The sequence below is a fragment of the Schistosoma haematobium genome, chromosome 4, assembly GCF_000699445.3.
Source record: "Schistosoma haematobium chromosome 4, whole genome shotgun sequence".
Lineage (NCBI taxonomy): Eukaryota > Metazoa > Platyhelminthes > Trematoda > Strigeidida > Schistosomatidae > Schistosoma > Schistosoma haematobium.
Genome location: NC_067199.1, coordinates 8,970,991 through 8,990,691, shown reverse-complemented (window position 1 = coordinate 8,990,691; position 19,701 = coordinate 8,970,991). Strand labels below are relative to the sequence as shown.

Below are 19,701 nucleotides of genomic sequence, written 5' to 3'. Positions count from 1 at the left end.
TCACTATGAAACGGTATCAGTGAAAGTATGATGGAAGTTATTTTAAGAAACCTATTTGCAGCCAAACCAAGACATGATATTAGACCATGAAAACACTGCCTACTGGACTGAGCCAATATAGGTAAATGCAGACTACCTAGATTGGGTACGCACGTTTATTGTTACCAATAGTCAGCAACGGCGCAAGTGCAGTCAGTCAGCTACAACATCGGACCAGGCACATACATGCATCGGTCAAAGCTGCCGTACCTCATTAGCACAACAAGATGAACGCCGAATTCATAGAAGTAGTTACTTCATAGGTGGTAATATATTAAAGAAAGATTGCATATAAATATATGGTACAGGAAGGAAGAACTAGTTGGTAGAAAGAAAGATATAATGCAATTTCACTCTCATAGTTCAAGGGAAGACAGATAGTGTATACACCTGCGCCATTGTTGTCGATTCTGAGCCAAGTCACGGCGCAAGTGCATTCACTCTTTGTCTTTCCTTAGACCTCAAGTTTCTAAATTCCTCACAAATACCTTTTATTACTTCATCAATTTATATTTTCCGATAGAATCGTATCCCAGATATTTAGTATTTTTTATTAGAACTAATACTGTTAATATCTTTACTACTCTAGGTGTTTCCCTAGCAATTTTATCTCACTGTTATAATAGAGTATGGCTTCTTGAACCGACGTATACATGTAGCAGGTTCTACATTGAGTTTGTTTGACTGAATTTAAAATGACGATGATAACTAGAGAGAGAGACGTCTGGTCTATTACATGTACGCTTTCAGGCTTCATCTTCTAACTCGATGTTTTTTAGGTTATTTGCAGTTGTGATCCAAATTCCAAAGAGTTATTCAATGTATTTTATCAAGACACTTAACTGATATAGCATCATACCGTGTAAATGTCTTGAGTTCTGTTAGAGGTATTTTGGTCCTGCGTTGTAGCCGACGAATTTTGTAAATAACACATCTTGTTTTTTTCTAAATGTAGATACAACTGAAACAACTTTAGATTTGAAGTGCTCAATGGACTCCTCGATGTCTACTGATCTATCTGAAATAAGGTATCCATTTTCCTATGTTTTATCCCACTATTTTTTGATTCCAGTTCAGATTAGTTCAAAAGTTACTTCATATTTCACACTTGATTTTGTATATTCATCCTCTGGATCAATAATTCGGCTATTGTTATCTACAACATTTTCAATAGGGTTGTTTAATAGGTGCGTTGCAACCAGCTCTTTCGGCCATTTTTTCGTCCATTCAATGAATGGTTATTACAGATGACAGTGTAATTTTCACTAAATAAATCATTTCGAATAGCTAGAGTTATCTGCAACTATCTATTGTGTCCATTGTACGTCAGTTCGACATGTCTGATAAGAAACACGAATCTATTGAATGTTATGGCTTGAAATGGAATCTTCAATAAAAAATTACGCTAATATACTTCACTCAATCACTAAATGAACGAAAAATTGCCGGAAATAGTTGATACAACACACTTAGTGAACATTGAAAACGTTGTATATAATTTCAGCCATTGAAATATCCTAAAAAGTAGAAACCGAAATGTCATACACATTATAAACAGAGGTGGGTGGTAGCTAGCAGTGGAATCCAAGAGGCACATCTCGTCGTGCTTGGGACTCATCAGACAGATGTACCTGCATCTCAGAGTTGATGTTCACTCTGGCACACAAACCCAAACTGGTCAATGTCAGTCCTAAACATCAATGGAAGATTTTACAAACCAATACAGATAAGGGGATGTTCTACGTTTTACAGTCTTACGTAAACTCATTTATTTTGAAAAGAAACAACTTTTACAAGTTAACACACGTTTAAATAATAAAAGGAAAGATATTAAATAAAAGCTTAAACAAGTTTAAACGTCCTACTATCTGTCGAAAATGATGTATTTTTTGTTGTTTCTGATGTGTGTGACCCTGTCATTTAGTAATTCAATTGTTTTTTTGGATAAATCATCTCCGATTTTGCCAGATTTTCTGTTTTATTGAGTATAGTAAAAGTTAATATCATATAAAATGGTTTCTCTGTACATCTTTCTTTGTAGTTGTAGTAGCTTCTTTAAATTATATAATGCTGTTATGGGCTAGACATCAAACAAAGTTGAACTGTATAGTCGATAAATACTAGAATTATTATATCTTAGTATTTCCCTAATTGTAAGCTTTCTTTTGAATGTATAAACTATCGCTGTGTTTTACCTTCCTCAAGTTATTGTTAATCAATTACGGACCCATCTATCACTTATTTCTCTTCCAATTATGCTTTATTGTAATTGCTTAATGATGTTGATGTCTTGTTAAGATTTTATCCCATATTATTGAAGTTGAGTAATAGATTTGAACTGTATAATTAGAGGTTATCTATTTGCTACTGTGCTGTGTTCTATTCTGAATCAATAGTCCCTGAGCATTACTGTCGGTTGCTATTTCACTATTATGGTGTTTTTGGTATCAGCAGAAAGTCACTGGTATTTTATAATTTAGGCAAACTAATCAATACTCAGACGTTGCTATACAACTGCTCTTCTGTAATTACAGTTCGATCACATGAGCCCCAATATCGGGTAACTCAAACATCATTTTCGGCTAATGTCATCTAGATATCCCCAACACCGATATAGTTGGGTTTTTAATTTGACATACATAACTATTGCCAGTTTAAATGTTGTAAATTTGTATATTCTACATTTATTATTAAGTGGTATTTTTGGATGGTTTAAACATCCTTTGTCAGAGCTGAGAACTTCATGAGAACGCTCCAGTATAAATTTGCACTAAAATCAATACAGACATAGTTTTGTGTTTTGTTACTTATTACTTTTTTGTCCTGTTTGTTCTTTCTCACCATTTAAACTTGCATTAACTTGAAAAAACAAAACAAATTATTCCATTCAATTTTGAAGAGACGATCTACATAAAACAGTTGAATGTCAACAAATTAATCTTTCTATCCATTTTTATTTGTGAACAGTGTCTACTGTTTATGTAAAAATAAACATCTTTATACAGAATCTTGACTCAATAAAAGTGAAATATCCCATTTGAAAAAATATTGTCAATTCGATGGGGTTTTTTTCAACAACACGTTTATTGAATCTACGATCTAAAATCATACTATCTAGAATTCGCTTTCTTTATTAGTTGTTTGAATTTTTCATTGATGTTTAGGGCTACAATTGATCAGTTCGTTATTTGCATACGTGCATCCTGTGCGGATTGCCTCAATATTGCCCTAAGTCCATGTTAAGACTTCAAGGGTTGTATCAACTTTTAGTCTACTTTAGAGCATAAAATAAATGACAGATTAAAATTTCTAGATATTGCTATGTAACAAGAGACTCATTGTATCATTAAAGAAGAAAGAAGGCTATTCAGTGCAGAAAATTTTCTTTTCGACAATTTCATTTATTTAAGCTGTACAATCGTATTTATAGTTCGTTTTGTTTAATAAATTGTATTCTATAGTAAGTCAGAATGGTGCCAAATATTTAAAGGACTTGGAGTGGTAGCAATTGCTAAGTAATGGTTGTGAAACCAGTAGAAATAATTAAACAAAACTAAAAGACAATAAATTACGGTAAATAGAAAGAGAGGTAAAGACCATGGTTGGATTAGAGATTGAACATACTGATTTTGTATGCAAAGGTTAAGCTTAAACTGGTGGATAGCAACAGCCTCTGCTGTACATTAGTTTTTCATTCGCATTCCTATTGAGCTGACTCTTCTGACTGTTAAAGATTCCCATTGTGAAAATTAGAACAACACATATAAGCGAACAATTGTTTTCAATTAGATCGTCATCAGGCTTTACTCTAATATACATGAATATTTATACGAAAATTTTTAAACCAATCAAGGCAATATGGGTCAATCATCACAATGAAATAGAATTAGTCTCATTGTGATGATTGACCCATATTGCCTTGATTGGTTTAAAAATTTTCGTATAAATATTCATGTATATTAGAGTAAAGCCTGATGACGATCTAATTGAAAACAATTGTTCGCTTATATGTGTTCTTCTGACTGTATTTATGATTTTGAAAGAGGCTTCTGGAGTGGCCGGAATTGACTAGATGCTCAAAGATTGAGCTTTTGACTGAATTCTGTAATCCTTTGAAGAACCAAGTAAAGTAATATTTGGAGATGGGTTTCGAAACAGCTCGCCTCGTGCAATCAATATAACCTGCAAATAAAATTAACTATGAATACAATTGAAATGAATATCTTCTTCGCTGAATTGCCTTCTTATATCTGTATAAATTGTAGTGCAGTCACACTTTACGGATCTATGTTACCAAAATGGGGGTTTGTTGAGATTGACTCATGAATTCAACTATTAGATATATATTAATCAGACAGAAAATGAATGCCAATATCTTTTGTGTGGAAAACCATAGAAAGACTCTTGTCAAAGCATTGTATCATGAAATGAAGTAAATACATTTAAATGATAAATTAAAATAAAATTTTATGGTGTGTAATTCCAACAATTATCAATATATAGTTATCAAAAATTGGGAAGAAATATTGTTGTTAAGTTTCAACTTCAGGGCATATAGCCGATCGAAGGCTAGATTTCACACTGACGTGAATCTTCCCAGTACATAAACTTCCATCCCTCTTTCTACCTAACTAAATATGCATTAGTCCAATAGAAATACACGCGTACTGATTTCATGATACATACAAAATTCGAAGCAATTTATGGACATCCATCAAAGTAGCGACATTCAGAGATTGTCTGCATTTTGAATATTTGTTTTGATAGAATAAACATTTTCAAGTGTGTAACCAATTTGCAACTAATTTAGGGTATCACTCAAGTTTACCTTGAACATTTTTTTAAAGTATTTAATAAAATACTTCAAATCTTCTATGCTTCTCTGAGGTCAAACTTGTACAAACAAAAAAAAGCTATTATCAACCATACTGTTTTGAATAAGAGATTTAGGTTGCCTAAATTAAGTTTGTCCCCAGCAAGTATTGAATTACCAACTCCTTGTTTTAAAGTTGAATACTTTAAGCGTTATTACACTGCTCCGAATGTATATACCATTATTTTTCTGTCAAAAATTATATGAATTTTAAAGATCAACTGTCCATCCGGAAGAAATTAGTTACACCGCTTACTATGATCCTAATGGGAAACAAGCAAATTTCATTGCACAACGTTTAAATCTCCAACGTTTGGCTTTATTAGAATTACTGTACACTCTGCTACAACGTTTTCTAAATTCGTATTTACACTTACACTTAAATAATTTCAATTATAAAATCTAATATACCGAGAATCCAATGACATAAACATAAATCTGTACTTCTTTGCATGACTTTTCTTTATTTTCCTTTCATTCCTTATTGCAATTGGTTATGCTAACCTAGGCTTGTTTACACAACTTTATATGTCAGTGAAATCACTCAAATTATTTTCTCTAGTCATTCGTAACCCGAACAGTTCAACAATATCTTATATTGTAAAACAATTGAGTGATAGAGATTCATATACCGCAAGGAGAATAAATCCCCTCAAAATTGCCAATACATCTTGCTGATAAGTACCATCTAACACAAAGTTTAGGTGTTAGGTTTCCTGTTAACTACTTACAACCACCTAACTAAAAAACCTAGATATTTTCAAGTTCATACAAAATGCATTCGTGACTGTTGATCATATGTTTGTTTTGTTGTTTTTTGCCTAATTTTTTGTAGCTCTTATGGATTATATTTCACATATGTAGATGAACATAATAATCCTGTTCATTTAAAACGAAATGCACATCAACGTGAATATAATTTGGATGGTGAAGTAAACTTACCTGGTTATCGTATTCGTTGTATTTATGAAGATTTAATTATTTCCGGTGTATCTTATCGTATAGATTGGAGTAGTTCAGGGTAAATGTTTTTCTGTTATTTATAATTATAATGTTTCACTACTGTTTTTTTTGTCAATAAGTAACACAGCTCAAAATTGATCATAGTAACATTGATCCACTTACTCTTCCTCTCATTTTTTAATTCTAGGGTTTAGTATCATTTCATACCATTCATTTAAATCATGTTGATTGGTCCTTTCATACTATATTCCTTTATTATCATTATTATCAATGCCTTGTTATTTCCCAATTGTTTTTATCCAAGATTAGCATTTGTTCTCTGGATATATTAATTCATTTCACTCTTTTCTGTTAATCTATACACCGTTAATTTTAAACAGTGTTAAAATATGATACTAAATGAGCGTTTATCTAAATTATAATTACAATCAGATTGGCTGTTTTGTACTCACTCGTATGGGTAATCGCAAAATGTATAGACGTGGTTTTATGAATACTTGTGTATATTTGTCCATGTTACATTAAAGCCGGATACTGTATTTTTACTTCAGGACATGTTTTATATACATGTATGGTGAGTTACATATATAACCTGACTTTCAATTTCGTGCATGTACGCTTATTCATTCGTTATTGTTTTTGTATGTCTGATCCATTGACTGGAGGACAAGTTTAGTTTGAACATACCCTATCAAATCGTACTTTGCGTCGTGACTTAATTATTATTACACTGGGGTTAAACATAATCACAAAGGCGTTAAAGTCAACAATACGAAGTTAATCCCATAAGTTGGTAATACGAACTTCACAGCTAAAGTATCAAATATCTCCCTCTGTTGACATATTGGCTCCTTAAGTCGACACGTGTTACTTATGCCCAACCATCGACTGCCTCGATGTGCGATTTTTTATGGTGTAGGTGTAGGTGTAGGTCAGACCGAAACATGACACAAATCCATGAAGTCACTGACAAGTGAACTAAGCCATGTTAATAGGTGCAGACTATCTGTTTGGGATCCGCGAGGTGATAGCAACCGATGGTTAGAGAGCTTGAATGACATGGCTCAAAATCGTTTGCAATGGCGCAGGTGCATTCACTCTTTGTGTCTTCCCGAATTCTAATCTCCTTAATTCTCGTTGTTTCTTTTTTTATCTTTCCAAATTTATTTCACTGGATTATACTCTTTGAATGACATCTTCAAACCCTAATCTTTCCGAGTACTGCTTATACTTTTGCTACCTCTACCACTATGGGATTTGAATCGACAATTGTATGTGAGTGCTAATGTGGTATGGCAACTCGAAATGATATAGGTACGTACGAAGTTCTACGTTGCTACTGACTGACTGGCTTTTACATATAGAAATAATGACTCATTGTTGTACTGAATTAGAAATGGTCACTTTATTTAATTCTGTAGGCCGACTGTTTTGCTAAAATCTGGTCTTCATCAAAAATCTCACCATGACAAATTCAAACACTGACAATATCTTAGATAAATATAATTATAAATAAACCTTAACTGTTTTATTTCCTTGGTAACTGTCTATTAACCTAGTACATCATTTTGTAAATCTTTATATATTTTAAAAAATTTTGAATTGTATATAGTAAATTACGATTAGTATTATTACAGCGACAAATAATAACACTTATTATTCAATATTGTATTATTTTCTATTTCCATCCCTCTCTCACTCTCTGGAACAGGTTAACAGAAAACGGCATAACATATACGTATGCTTACTTACTCGATCCTAATGCGCCTAACCTGTGTACAAATCCTATATCAAGTATAAAATCTATCGATACAACCAATAGTAGTGCGATGATAACTACGTCTTCAACTACTTTCACGTTTAAACCAATATCAAAAGTTAATAACTCAACTAGTCTCGAGACTGGAATTAAACGATGCAAATCTCAAGGTAATCAACCTTCTGTATTTCGGATTCATCGCTTTGAGAAAATTACAGATTTCAGTCATAATTCATTTTTAAATGATACATTTATATATGCAGTAATTTAAGCAACTTCCAAATGAAATTAATCTGACAAACCAAAGCTACAAATTGAACCAATCTCCACAAAATTTCTCCATCTATGATGTAACAGCCAACTCACTAGAAACTTACTTCAAAGTTTCCCTAAATTCCTAGTAAACAGTCGTGGCCGATATAGTTCACCCGTGTCACCAATAAAACAATTGTCGCCTATGCCTTTGGATGATTTCTGCGCTATATCACAAATTGTATCATTGGTCTCTGACTCGGTGATTCTAATGACTAAGTGTTTCATACGACACCTCAGCGTTTTGGATTCAGTGCGTAATGGTACCACAAATGTAGACTACTGAGTAGTCCAATATTAGGATCAAACAGTCGTTCAGTTATCCTTAGCTTTCATTTGTACACCAGTCTGTGACCAATTTAATCCATAAATTCAACATTCATTTGTTTTCTTGGTTTTCATGACATGTTGTAAGGAACGAAGACTCAAGTGGAAATGGTTAATTTATCTTGTTTAATGCACAATGACACAGTGGTTTACCAAAGTATGAAAATCATGCATTAAATACATCATTTACACATCTTATTTCAATTGTCATTTACATCTTTCATAATTCTTCCAATTCTGTTTTTATTCCAATCCCTTTCTACTCTCTTCTGTTCAATCTTCTTTTGACAAGCATTCCACGTCTGACTAATGTTACATACTACTTACATCTGTCAACATATGTAGCATACACCACAATGTCAATAACATTCGAATTTGAAAAGCGTCCAAATATTATCAAACTTCAAAATGAACTCTTCAATGTATTAGTGTCAAACTTTGACCTGTGAGGTCAGTCATACAAAGAGTATAGAACTTGGTCGTGATTTATTCCTGTTATGGCTTTAAGTTGCGGTCGACTTTTACCCTGTGCTAATTGTTCTGTCCTTGACTGAAGAGATTAGAGAACAGCGTATTTATCGATCGATTACAGTGACACGTAAACACGAACGGACGGCCTAGAGTCTCGATTGGTCCGACTTCCCTGTCTAGCCCAGTCAGTTGAGTCCAGAACACAAGTCACAACCTCTGAGATATGAATCATTATATTTCAAACATACTTTATTTATATACTAATCAAGCATACCACATCGTACCATAAAAATAGAAAACAACATTTTGTACAATATTCAACAAGTGAACAGATATCGACCAATAGAAAATGTCCATTTAAAGTCCAAGGACACCATTGGACTTAACATGATAATTATTGGTCTATTCCTCCGCATCCACAACAATTCCAAAGTAACTAAGTTTCAAAATTATAAACCATTAGATAAGAACTCTATCGTTGAATGATGTGTTCACTCTGAGATCTGAACCTTCTGATTCTAGTTTTGTTTTCTATCACTCATGAGAGTGCACATCGCTGAACCGAGCCACAAACTGAGATAATGAAACACTTATCTAATGATCCTTTATTCATTAGCGCTTACGTTTTCATGACTGAAACAATTGTTAAGTCAATGAATATAAGCCTCCTTTACTTCCAACTACAATCATAATGTCATAAATTCTGTGAATATATGTACCCATTGAAAGTCTTTTTATTCACCTCTTTCCACAATTCTGGACATCTAACTACGGTACCCAGTTGACAAATATGGCTAACTGCTCAAAATAAACTACTGAGAGTCTGTTTGTCGTCGAACCAATTACCTTTGCTTTAATAGGTTATACTTTCTTCCCTCTATTAAACCGAGCAAGACCCTTCTTTAAGATATTAGTAGTATCACTAGTCATTCAACAGATGTTGACTTTTTCTGAAAACTATTCTTTGTAGAATCTGTTTCACATAATGGTCTCACAAGTAAATCAAGTCGAAACTGTACAAATTCGGTAGCACCAGAGTCCACAATGCAACCAAAATCTCCTACTCACTCACATCCAATTTTGACCCGTCAACTAAGTCTACCAGGCACATCTGAAATGATTTCATTAAATCGTGCTATGACCAAGTATAGCTCACAAACATCTGGTGAACCTCCGAATCCACATATTATTAGTACTAGAAACTGTCTGAATCCTATCGGTGACGAACTTCAAAAACACCAAATTTCGTTTTCGTCGTCATCATCATTAACACCTTTTATCGTTCCAGCTAATTCTTATGAAATTATTCTTTTGGCTGATGTTCGTGAAAATTTCGGGTGAGTCCTTTTATCTTTTAAACAGTGTTCGTATGGTTTTGATAGTTACTCTTCAAAAATGGCTTTATCAATTGAAACAAATCAGCCGAAGTACTTATGTAACACATATGTAGTTGGATAGTGAATGGGCTAATTTCAATAATTAAATCTGGGTTGGTTGAACATAATGACACTTTTATAATAATTGTTCGTTGTTAGGCAATTGAAGGCTATCATCTACTCAACTTTCGCCACAATGAGAAAAAACATGTTGACATACAGTTAATAAGATGTAAAGCAAGGAATTTTGAACTTGAGATGTATTATTCGGAAAGAATGGATGTCTTCATGAAGACAAGAAAACCTACTGGGAAAAATAATCACAAACAGGGTCATAATAACGAACCGATATAATGTTTGTAGGAATGACTAAGGAGCTCTCTTCTACAAGAAGTAAGCACCAATGATGTTATCCAGAATGAATGAAAGCTACACAACTATAAACTAGCTAGCTTGATGAACCCAGCAACAATGAAAGCATCCGCGTGAACTGAAAATCGTCTCCTATACTAAAAGAATTAAAACTCAACGTCTAGAAGAAGTTAAAGATTGCGCACCAGCTTGACCAATCTTCAAGTTTTTATCTCCAACCACAGAGTATGGTTATCACACACACTTTAGCCAAAAATTCTACAATCACCGACGGAGCTCAGTCTATCAGTTAGTGATTTCATAAACTGTTATCATGTTTTGGTGTGTTCTATCCTATCCTATTCGCCTACTTATCCACTGTTAAGCACATAATTTAGTGATAAAAACCTAATCAAAATTAAATTAGGTCAATCTTGCCCTAAAAATTACCTTTGACTACTTCATATCAAAATTGTCTATACTGGATTCATAAGACTGTAAATTTCATGACTTTACATAAATGCTAGGCTGAGTACTTGTTGGTTTTAGCTTTTCAATCTCGCCATTTTAGTGAATTACATTCATACACTAGGTTATCAGTTAATCAATGGTATGTTTTTTGATAGAGGTTTTCGACATCTGACTACTAAACAGTGCAAATAAAACATATCAACTAGTCATAAGCAACTTAAAATTGAGCATACATTTGTATTGCCCCAACTTGCCACACTGCATCATCAAAGCTAAACGAAGTTATTAATACGAATACCATCGTAGTAAAATCAAGTAAATCCTAATCTGACAATCAATGTTTTCTTTCTCTCCATTCATCGAGTCAGACTATCAATTTAGTCCATGGAAATTATCAAAATAATGAAACCACGTTTTATGTAGTTGTAACAATTTCATTAATAAATAGAGATGGATGTTGGCTAGCAATGGAATGTAGGACGCGCGTTTTATCCTATTTGGGACTCGTCATTTGAATGTACCTGCATCCCAGAGTTGATGTTCACTCCGGCACTCGAACCCAGCACCGTTCGCTTCAAACGCCATCGCGTTATCCACTTAGCTTCGGAGTCCAGATAGTCACTAACCGGATGCAGGTACATTCAGCTGACGAGACCAAATTGGGAGGAAACGCGCGTTCTGAATTCCACTGATAGCCACCATCCATCTCTGTTTATAATGCTTGTGACGTAAGGCAATATCGAGGCAAGATGCACATATGACAAAAAGAGACTGATCAATTGCAGTTCTAAACATCAATGGTGTTTATAAAAATAATGTTATTATTAACTAACTCATTATTTTGCATTATGTTTAAATTACAAAATAAAAACAATAGGTCGAACAAAGTAAGACAAATGCTTCCAACTGTATTTCAAAAGTACAGTATCAAATGTGAATCAAGAGCACTTCCTGTTGGGGATTTTCTTTGGATTGCACGATGGCGAAATGAATCAGGTAATTTTTAGTTTTATTCAATTATATCATTATAATGGTTATTACTGTATTGAATATTTAACTAATACTGTTATTTTCTTCTACTGTCTGGTATATTCTTTGGTCACGATACCTTCAATTGACTATTCTTAAACCAGAATAAGGATTGAAATTAAATAATATACGCTCCAATAAACTCTGACAACAAAGATCCAGTATTTTAAACATTAGAATTTATATAAATTAGTTAAAAAATGAAATGTCCACCGTATGCCAATATAAATCTGATCAACGCATTTAATATTCAGGACTCTATCCCAATATCAAAATATAGTTTGTGAATGCTTTTCAAAACTAGCATGAATCGACTTGGTATTTAGTGAATATTTAATTTAATTATTAAATGGCCTCTCATTTGATCAATAACTTGATTTTTAAGGCCATTGTTTCGAGATTTTTACGAGTCATGTATTTGAACTACGTTTGATAAATCATCTTACAATAACGTTTCTTTGTTTAGTTGATGTTCCCATATACTGCACATTGACTTGAACGCTATTCTTCCGGAAATTTGTTGACACCTTTAATTTCGACGTTTTCCCAATCGATTTCGTATCCGCGGTTATCTGCCTGCAGCGAAATAGACAACTCTCTCCATTCTTGTTCAACTTTGTCATTGACGTACTTTTAGAGATAACACTTTCCTCATCTAAATTTACAGGGGTTGAACTTCTACCGGTAGGTTCACTTGTTAACTTAGAATATGCTGATGACATAGTTCTATTTGGTGAAGACGCTGACAAAATGCAGAGTCTTCTGACCACTCTAAGCAACAATGCAAGCATGTTCGGAATGCGATTCCCCCCCTCGAAATGCAAAATGTTGCTTCAGGATTGGGTTGCATCGACACCCGAACTAATGATAGGGAGTGAAGTAGTTGAGCGTGTAGACCGCTTCACTTATCCTGGAAGTCTCATCAGCCCTTGTGGTCTGGTGTGTGACGAAATCTCAGCACGGATACAGAAGGCTCGACTAGCTTTTGCAAACTTGCGTCATTTATGGTGTAGGCTAGATATCCGTCTATCAACCAAAGGACGTGTTTACTGTGCAGCAGTTCGTTCCGTCCTACTTTATGGCAGTGAAACATGGCCGGTAAGAGTAGAGGATATCCGTAGGCTACTAGTATTTGATCATAGGTGTCTTCGAAATATTGCTCGTATATCCTGGGACCACCGAGTAATTAATGCAGTTGTTAGGAAACGGGTACTAGGTAAGGATGGCAAATCAATTGATGACGTAGTGAAACTTCATCAGTTGAGATGACTGGGACACGTGTTACGTATGCCCAACGACCGACTACCTCGATGTGCTATGTTCAGTGGTATAGGAGTAGGTTGGAAGAAAGCTAGGGGCGGCCAGACTAAAACATGGCACAAGTCCATGAAGTCACTAACAAGTGGTCTGAGTCATGTTGGTAGGTGTAGACTACGTGGTTGGGGACCGCGAGATGATAGCAACCGATGGTTGGAGACCTTGAATGACATGGCTCAAAATCGTTTGCAATGGCGCAGGTGCATCCACTCTTTGTGCTCTCCCAAATTTTGATCTCCTTGTCTTTTTTTTTCTCTTTCGAAATTTATTTCACTGGATTATACTCTTTGAATAACATCTCCAAACCCTAATCTTCCCGATTACTACTTATACTCTTATTACCTTGACCACTACGGGATTTGAATCGACCACTGCATCTCTGTGCTAATGTAGTGTGGCAACTCGAACTGATGTACGTACGTACGAAGTTCTACGCTGTTACTGACTGACTGAGCGAAATAGACAAAATAGTTACCTCCTCTATCTACGCATACACAAACATAAACTAACAGTAAAATGAGATATGTTACTACTCAGATCACTGAACGTAGACATAGTCATAGATACTAAATCGATCTGAAAAATTGAAAGATTTTGGATCAAGGAAACTCTATGAATTCTTTAAAATTTCCGAAGCATTAGCTTAAAGACAAGTGAAGTTGCCAAATTGTCCTAAGATAGTCCTCCACTGACGATGTCGTCAGAACCGAGTGATTTAGCGCTTGTGGACCAATTGAATAGTTCACTCCTGTATGAAGTGATTGTAATGTTGTACAGAACAACAATGAAAACTGTGAAATTAAACCATCCATATCAAAGGATACAACCAATATTTTCAACTGAGTACATCGCTTCCGCAATCATCGAAAGTTTCCATCACAGTAAAGGTTTCATACTTTACGAATTTTAATGGGTTTTAAAGAATTAACCTACTTGTCTTACTGCAAAATATAGTGAATTACGTAGGGTGAACGTTGGTGTAATTATGAATTGTACTATCTAAAATAGCCTATGATGCCAGGTTGCCTCATGTATATAAGATTACTGATTAAATTTTAAGCAAAATCTGGGTTGCGACGGGATTTGACCTCCAGTACTTAATTGATGCAGATACGAGAAATGAATCACATTCAGAAAACAGAAATCATTACTCATTTAGATATTTCTTTGTGTTCTAGATTGTTTAATGGAAGCTGTACTGGATCAGATTATTGAACGTAAAAGAATGGACGATTTAGCACATAGCATTGTTGATGGGCGATTCAGAGAACAAAAGGTAAACAGTGGATATATTTTTACTGCTATAAAATCTCTAATAAATAAACAGATATACACAACTATCATTTTCAAATTTCCGTCTCAGTATTCACAAGGTTATTTTATTAATAGTCTGATAGGCTTATGCATACCCGTACTAACATTGCTTTCGTCTTTAGTGTTTATGAAATAAAATAAACTAGTCATCCCATCCACATATGTAATTTGATCAGTACTACTTATTCTCTGTATATATACCGCACTTTAAGTTTGTCATTTTTATTGCAACTCTCTAATTAGCTACAGATTCATTGAGGCATATTTAAAACAGAATAAATGGAGTGAAGTTCAAATCTAAGTATTGAAGATTTAAAATTGAATACTCCAAATCATTATCCCACCACTTTACATTGAATATCTATTGTTTATACCTTGATTCTTTTTAGAATAGTTTAATACAGGCTTGTAATGGGATAATTAAATTCGAGAGAATTGTTCATAATTATTTTATTATTACTAACCAACCAGTTGATTTTATTGTTGCTCTACACCCTTCAGTTTTCAAAAAAGAAAACAACAGAACACTGGTTGAACTACTTTACTTTCAACTTGTAAATAACAGTTTCAAACCTCTAATTAGGAAATGAGTCAAAACATGCTAATGTTATCAGAATCTCAATGTCCATAACAAACGAATGTTATAAACAGAATTGAATATATCTATGTGACGCGTAGTCTTTCATAAAAACCGACTAACATCACTACTGATTACTGATTAATAAAAAATCTATTAGTCAGTAGTACGTAAATTAGAACCTCATACACGTGCATTTATTCAAGTTGATACACTATATCAACACAATAGGATGTAGTGATCGGGACAAATACTACACTAGTAACGTAGTAAACGAGAACACCAGCGAGGAGAACTGAACATATTTTAATACAACATTACAGAATATCTTGGTAAAACCTGAAAACCATACAGTAACACTTCATTTGAAAAATACCCATCAATCGTCTCAGACCTTGTTATTCCTTCGTTTCCATACCAATCGCTCTCTGTTGACGTTCTCTTCAATTTTCTTAACCTTCTGTTGCCAAGTATCCCACTTTCGATTGGTGATACATTCCACTTATACCTGTCGACATCAGTAGCACACACCACAGTAACAGTACTAGCCGTAGTAAAAAAAATAGTTAGGGATACATATGATTCGAGAAAGAATAATTTTGAAACTCTCAATGCACTATGTAATTGCTTGCCAGATAATTTGTCCTATTTGAAAATGAACCTTTTTTAATCGACTAATTTTTTAAATGAATATTGTATCTTGTCTTTTTTAATTACATTCAATTTCCATGTAGTATCGTTTAAAACGTACAGGTTTATTACAGTTGATTTATTTAATCGAAGAATGTTCGATGATGCATAATCAGAAAGTCGCTTATGATGTTTTAATACAAGCAATTTCAAATGCACAAGTAAGTTAATGGTTAATGTGTGATAATTGCCTGAAGGGATATAAAGTATTCGACTGAGATTGGAAGAAAGTTAGGGGCGGCCAAACCAAAACGTGACATCAGTCCTTGAAGTCACTAACTTCTAGTCTGAGCCATGTTGGTAGATGCAGACTACTTGGTTGGGGTCCGTGTGACTATCGTAACCAATGGTTGGAGACTCTGGGTGACATGGCGTAGACGTATACTCTCTATCTTCCCTTAAACTATGAGATTGAAATCTTTCTACATACTAATTCTTTCTTCCTGTACTATATCCTTATATGCAGTCTTTCTTTTATATATCACCACCATTGACTTAACTACTCCTAGGAATCAGGTGTTCATCTTGCTGTGCTAATGCGGTATAGCAACTTGGACCGATGCATATATGTGCCTAGTCCTACGTTGTAGCTGACTGACTGATATAAAGTATTGTTATTTGAACACATAAATATGGGTACAAAGAGGCACCGAATACACATGCGCCACAAAACTCATTTGATTTGTGTGCGGGCTGTGATACTGGCCAGGTGGCCAGAACGAAGCAGGTGGTTTTCTTAAGGGGCAACACCCGGAACCTTCAACCTAAAGGTCTGATCCACAAGGCAGTGGAGCAACGTCAGGAGATGCAGTCCCATTGTAGTCGGTGACCAATAATTGGTTCATACGCCATTTGTTTCCTTAGGATCTTGGAGCCCATGTACATCATTGGTTTGGAATAAGGGTTTTCGAATTCCTCTAGGTGGATCCTCCATATCCACCAACCTGGTCAAATTGGCGGACATTCGTTTTTCGTCCTCTCAAATTCGTAAACAACACCCTTGCCTCGAGAAGGAGGATACTATTTTCTAATTAGGATGATCTCATTACATGTGATATGGTCTCCTTCCCGCTTCAGTTGCCATTCAACGTAAAAAGCTGAAAATTGCATTGAAAGGAGCATTTAAAAAAATAATTATGTTTAAAAGTTATATGTATCTATGCGAATCACCGTGACCAAACGGGTAGTGAACTTTGTTAATTAAGCCGTCTTATTACTTATTACAACTCACCCACGATTGCACATGATCCATCGTACAACCTTAGTACACCATGTAACTTATGTGGTCATCACCTTTGGATTAATATAGGTTGTGTTTGAGTCTAAATTGGACCCAGAGATATCTAGGTGGTAAGTTATCATAGAAGCTGTTATTCAAAATTTTGTAATGTTTGGTGATAGGTAAGTGCTGTAGAATCTTAAAGTGATGTAATGTCCTGTTTTTTTATTTTCCACCAACATCCAAGTTAGCGGTATACAATGCTGCAAATATGGCACTCATTGCTATAAGTATTATGTATATATATGTAAATTCCACTTATTTAATTTACTTGTACTGATAATTAATTGTACTATCTTTCATAGATCATCGATGGTTTACATATTATGACAACTAAAAGTCTTGAAGATACTGTAGATTTACTCGCTGCACTTTCGCGAAGACTTCAGTCACGTGTTTCAGTAAGTCATTTTATAATGTTTATTTAACTTACAGAATATATTGACTATTGCAGTGATCATATATAGCCATGGTTGACCCCCCTAAATTACTTGTTACGGTTGTACTATACTTATATATATATATATATATATATATATAAAGAATCAAAACTGCATGTAACATTCCAGTCCAATTAAAACTGCGAACGTGTTGGGTTGTTTGGTTATGTTGATCGCTCGAGAAACTTTCAACTATTATGTTGACATACATTGAGTAATTATCTCTACCTACTTCGATCATTGAGTTTTTTGCCTAAAACACCTGGGTTTTCGGTCGTAAATGGTTAAAAACGAAAGATCCATTCACTTCTATGCTTCATATACATGTGTAAATAGGAAATGGCGTTCACTGGTTGTATATAAACTGAACAACACAAACATATATACCCAATTGAATTTGGGACCCAAGGCTCGAGTGTCTTGTGTTTAATAATTAGACTTACGAAGCATGACAATATCCATCAGTTCGTTTACTGCGAGCAGTTTGCAATGACTATCGTCCCACGATGTTGGCGTGGGTTCAAATCCCACCTCCGACACATACTTTGCCGCTAAATGCCCTGTTACAGCCGAGAGCGGGGAGAGACAGCTCTCCCTCTCGAAATACTCTCACATGGCCACGTGTACACAGCCACTGCCTGTGAAGTCATACTCGCTGCCTTTTCATGGAGGTGTTCACGAATTTGAGAGGACGAAAAGTGAATTTCCGGCGCTTTGACCGGGTTGGTGGATATGGAGGATCCACCTAGAGGAATTCGAAAACCCTTATTCCAAACCAATGATGTACATGGGCTCCAAGATCCTAAGGAAACAAATGGCGTATGAACCAATTATTGGTCACCGACTACAATGGGACTGCATCTCCTGACGTTGCTCCACTGCCTTGTGGATCAGACCTTTAGGTTGAAGGTTCCGGGTGTTGCCCCTTAAGAAAACCACCTGCTTCGTTCTGGCCACCTGGCCAGTATCACAGCCCGCACACAAATCAAATGAGTTTTGTGGCGCATGTGTATTCGGTGCCTCTTTGTACCCATATTTATGTGTTCAAATAAGTAAAATATTCTTTCTGTTATAAACTTTACAGAATGATTTGTACGTTAATCATCAAAAATCTAATGATATGCCTTTCAAGTTGAACACTTTAAATGCATTGAGTTGGTGTGAGTTTGTCAAACTTGCAAATAAATCACCGGATCCAAGCATACGTGATATTTTCGCGAAACATTTAATGCAGATTCCTGGATGTTCTGGTCCAAAAATCACTTCAATTATGGAAAAATATCCTACTCCCTGCATGTAAGTTATTTTTTATCTGGGAATTACTTCGCCATTCTGTGATCACCGTAGTTTCATGTTTTCTCGTGCAGTACTTATCTTTTTCTACTAATTCTTATAGTAAGTAAACTATTAGTTTCTTGTATTTCAGTTTAATGGATGCCTATGATAAACAGCCGACAATGTCAGGCAAGAGTAATATGTTGGCACAGTTGAAACCAGCAGATAGTAATCGGTATGTGAAACGTTTTCTAATTACTAACATCATTGTTTTTTGAAAGACTAGGGGTAATCACACTAAGATGTGGCATCAATCCATGATGTTATTAACTGTTGTGCTGACCCGTTTAGTTAGGTATAAATTACCTGGTTGGAATTCGCACGATTATCGTAACCAATGATCAGAAATGTTGGATCAAATTGTTGTGAATCACTAGCAATAGCGTACATGCATCTAGTGTTTGTCTTATTAATACGTATACTTTTTGTTGGGGTGATCCAGAAAATTTCTCGCAAAAGACAAGCAAGGATCAGGGAACACTAAGAAGCATTTCATCCAATCAGCGTTCACTTGAAGTTTTAGCCGGAAACATCACATGTAAAGGTTCTAATTGACTGATTGCTATACTGCTACTATGTTTAGTAGCATTCCAGAATCTCCGAGCAACCCAAGGACATTTAAAATATTATAAAAACCCTATATTTTTTTTATTAAAATGAACCTCTTAAATGCAGTGCTTCTCGCATGTTCATGTTCAGGTCGCTGTGTAGTTTTAGCTTTGGGGGTTACAAAATAGCTTAGGAAAGGAGTATAGCGTTCAATTTGCAAGACTTATCA

At 34.8% G+C, this 19,701-nt stretch overlaps 1 protein-coding gene across 3 annotated transcripts in view; it reads left to right on the top strand.

Moving 5' to 3' along the window:
• Window positions 1-19,701, top strand: part of MUS81_1 (Crossover junction endonuclease mus81) — a 71,122-nt gene that overhangs the window by 49,471 nt on the left and 1,950 nt on the right. For 2 of the 3 annotated variants that reach the window (XM_051215581.1, XM_051215586.1), the window contains 10 exons: window positions 995-1,067; window positions 5,748-5,933; window positions 7,587-7,804; window positions 9,715-10,081; window positions 11,820-11,938; window positions 14,467-14,564; window positions 15,914-16,030; window positions 17,454-17,549; window positions 18,673-18,884; window positions 19,015-19,098. In XM_051215581.1, coding sequence (XP_051066113.1) covers window positions 995-1,067; window positions 5,748-5,933; window positions 7,587-7,804; window positions 9,715-10,081; window positions 11,820-11,938; window positions 14,467-14,564; window positions 15,914-16,030; window positions 17,454-17,549; window positions 18,673-18,884; window positions 19,015-19,098 — 1,570 coding nt within the window. Of the gene's footprint in view, window positions 1-994; window positions 1,068-3,957; window positions 4,472-5,747; window positions 5,934-7,586; window positions 8,907-9,714; window positions 10,082-11,819; window positions 11,939-14,466; window positions 14,565-15,913; window positions 16,031-17,453; window positions 17,550-18,672; window positions 18,885-19,014; window positions 19,099-19,701 lie in introns of those variants that run through there. The other variant, XM_051215582.1, reaches the window with a different exon arrangement.